At 46.3% G+C, this 3,105-nt stretch overlaps 1 protein-coding gene across 1 annotated transcript; it reads left to right on the forward strand.

Moving 5' to 3' along the window:
* Positions 1-2,316: 2,316 nt before the first annotated feature.
* Positions 2,317-2,820, forward strand: LOC138907708 (uncharacterized). Its single transcript, XM_070198313.1, has one exon. The coding sequence runs from the start codon at positions 2,317-2,319 to the stop codon at positions 2,818-2,820; it is 504 nt and encodes a 167-aa protein (XP_070054414.1).
* The last annotated feature ends 285 nt before the right edge of the window (positions 2,821-3,105 follow it).

Below are 3,105 nucleotides of genomic sequence, written 5' to 3' on the forward strand. Positions count from 1 at the left end.
GTTTAGTCTTACATACTAGTTCTATTCCATATGTACTAATGTCCCTTTTGTTGGGGGAGCTGCATCTTTAATGGATGCAGGTGGTTCCACAACAGGTGGAATTGGTCACTGATAGCGGTATACCCTCTTCCCAGCTGACTTGGTGAGCCTCACTTCATTTCGGGGTCGTGTATCTTTTGTTCCTCATGTATTATATTTTGAGGTATAGCTGAGACCTTGTTACCTGCACTATCATAGTACTTTTTTCTTTCTGTTAGAGGCTCCGTAGACATAGTGTGGGTTGTTCATTGGTGTTGCGAGAGTCAAACTAGAATGTTGTATTTGTACCACAGGTTCCACTTCTAAACTATGAATGTGTAATGTAATATTTTGGAGACTTATAAATGACATGACTAATGGTAATGAATTGGTGTTTTTCACATGATCTTCTCATTGTCTAATTAATAAAATGTATATTTTCTTTATTCATGGGTAAGTCCAGGTAGACGGCATTGTATAGGCTTGCTTGACTAGGGTATCTCGGTCGAGCATCGGTCGTGCTCCTCGCGGTCGGGGTGTGACAAACTTAGTATCAGAGTCTACGATTTTAAAGTGTCCTAGGATGTCTCAGATCTGTGTCTAGTAGAGTCCTTGTTATCGGTGTGTTGTCCACATCTATAATTTGGAGGCCACTTGGGCATTTAGGAATAACACCTTTCTTTGATGTTCTAGGTCGTGCGATAAAGCTGATTGTAAGACTGTTCCTCCTTTAACTCATGCATTGCTATAATTTTCAGTACATGGCACCTAGGAAGAAGGCAAGAACTAGCCAAGGAGCCAATGCCACCCCAGGGGTGGCAGTTGATTCTTTAGTTGATGATGCGGGTGAGCACCCTAGGGGTGAGGATATTCCCCCAACTACTACACTACCTGATTCTACTACTCCTGCTCAGACTGCACCAATTACTACACCTACTAAGGGTGCAACGATTCCTCCAACTGATATTCCAGTTCCACCTCCAGCCCCAGCTTCCTGTCCCGGTGTTTCTGAGGGGGGCCTTAGGGGAGCCATACATATGTTAGCTCAGATAGTGGCTTCCCAAGCCTAGAGATCGAATGTTGCACCTATTTCTTCCTATCAGCCATGGGATTCTGCTAGTTCCAGGGTGAACAAGTTTCTTCAGTTAGATCCTTCAATGTTCACGAGTACTAATCCCGAGGAGAACCCTCAGGACTTCATTGATGGGATGCACAAGACTCTTCGAGTTATGCGTGCTACTAAGACGGTGGCAGTGGAGTTGGCCTCCTACCACCTGAAAGAGGTGGCATATTCTTAGTTTGAGCTGTAAGAGGAGTCCCGTGTGGAGGGGAGCCCTCTGGCGAGGTGGAGTGAGTGTGCTGATGCCTTCATTAATCATTTCTTGCATGCCGAGACTAAGGCAGCCCATGTCACTGAGTTTGAAAGCCTGAGACAAGGTAGCCTGAGTCTGTATGAGTACCATATGAGATTCACGCGCCTATCTAAATATGTTATTTACATGTTGCCCACTATGGATGCTAGAGTGTGTCGGTTTGTGCAAGGCCTTAGCCCCTTGGTTATTAATGAGGCCGCTACAACTGCCTTGAATTCTGATATGAACTATAGGAAGATGGTAGTGGCATTTGCTCAAGCCACAGAGACCTGCAAATTAAAGAATAGAATGGAGCAAGAGGGTAGTAATAAGGCCCGGTCCACGAGCAACTTTGGTGATTCTTATACTGGTGGTGGTAGGTTGACATTTAGGGGAGGGTCATCAGGGCCATCCCAGTCCTTTGTCTTCAGTCCGTGCATAGCCATCGGGGTCCAGTCAGTAGCAGTGGAGCCGTTTCAGGCTCGGTCAGGGCAACCAGGGATCTTACCAGTAGGGTCGGCCTGGTGGGAGATTCCAGCAGCAATGGCGACTCCCATGCCCTAGGTGTGGGAAGATTCACTTTGGGGTGTGGTACATGGACCTACCCATATGCTACGGGTACGGTATGAGGGGTCACATTCAGAGGGATTGCCGTTGGTCCGGCCAGAGTGTGGGCAGGGGTACGACACAGCCAGCCAGTTCTGTAGCTACTACATCCGCAGCACCTCCTCCAACTCGAGGCCCTCCAGCACCCGCTAGGTATGGGGTAGCTAGGGTTAGTGCCTAGAGTTCGGGAGGATCCAACCGTTTCTATGCTATGAGGGGTTGCTAGAGTTCAGAGGCTTCTCTAGATGTCGTCACAGGTATATTGACTGTCCAATCTCAAGATGTATACTCTCTTATTGATCCCGGTTCCACTTTGTCCTATGTCACTCCTTATGTTGCTATGGAATTTGGGATAGAATCAGAACAGCTTCATGAGTCGTTCTCTGTATCTACTCCAGTTGGTGAGTCTATTGTGGCTGCGCGGATTTATAGGGATTGTGTTTCCACGGTCCGTGGTCGGGACACCATGGTCGATTTCATTGAATTGGAGATGGTTGAGTTTGATGTAATAATAAGGATGGACTGGCTTTATTCATGTTTTGCCAAGCTTGATTGCCGAACCAGCACCATTAGACTTAAATTTCCAAATGAGCCAGTTATTAAATGGAAGGGGGATGATGTGGTGCTGAAGGGTAGGTTTATTTCTTACCTTAAGGCCATGAAGTTTATCAACAAGGGTTGTATTTACCATTTGGTCAGGGTTACAGACACCGATGTTGAGGCACCTACATTTGAGTCTGTGCCAGTTGTGAATGAATTTCTGGAGGTCTTTCCTGATGAGCTCCTCGGGATCCCACCAAACAGGGAGATTGATTTTGGGATTGATGTGATGCTAGACACGTAACCTATATCTATTCCACCCTACAGAATAACACCGACAAAATTGAAGGAACTAAAGGAGCAGTTGGAGGATTTGTTAGAGAAGGGTTTCATCCGGCTGAGTGTGTCACCTTGGGGAACACCGGCCCTCTTTGTAAGGAAGAAAGATGGGTCACTGAGAATGTGTATTGACTATCGACAGCTCAACAAGGTCACAATCAAGAATAAGTACCCACTGCCAAGGATAGATGACTTGTTTGACCAATTACAGGGTGCTAAGTACTTCTCCAAAATTGATTTAAGATGCGGG

The sequence above is a fragment of the Nicotiana tomentosiformis genome, chromosome 3, assembly GCF_000390325.3.
Source record: "Nicotiana tomentosiformis chromosome 3, ASM39032v3, whole genome shotgun sequence".
Lineage (NCBI taxonomy): Eukaryota > Viridiplantae > Streptophyta > Magnoliopsida > Solanales > Solanaceae > Nicotiana > Nicotiana tomentosiformis.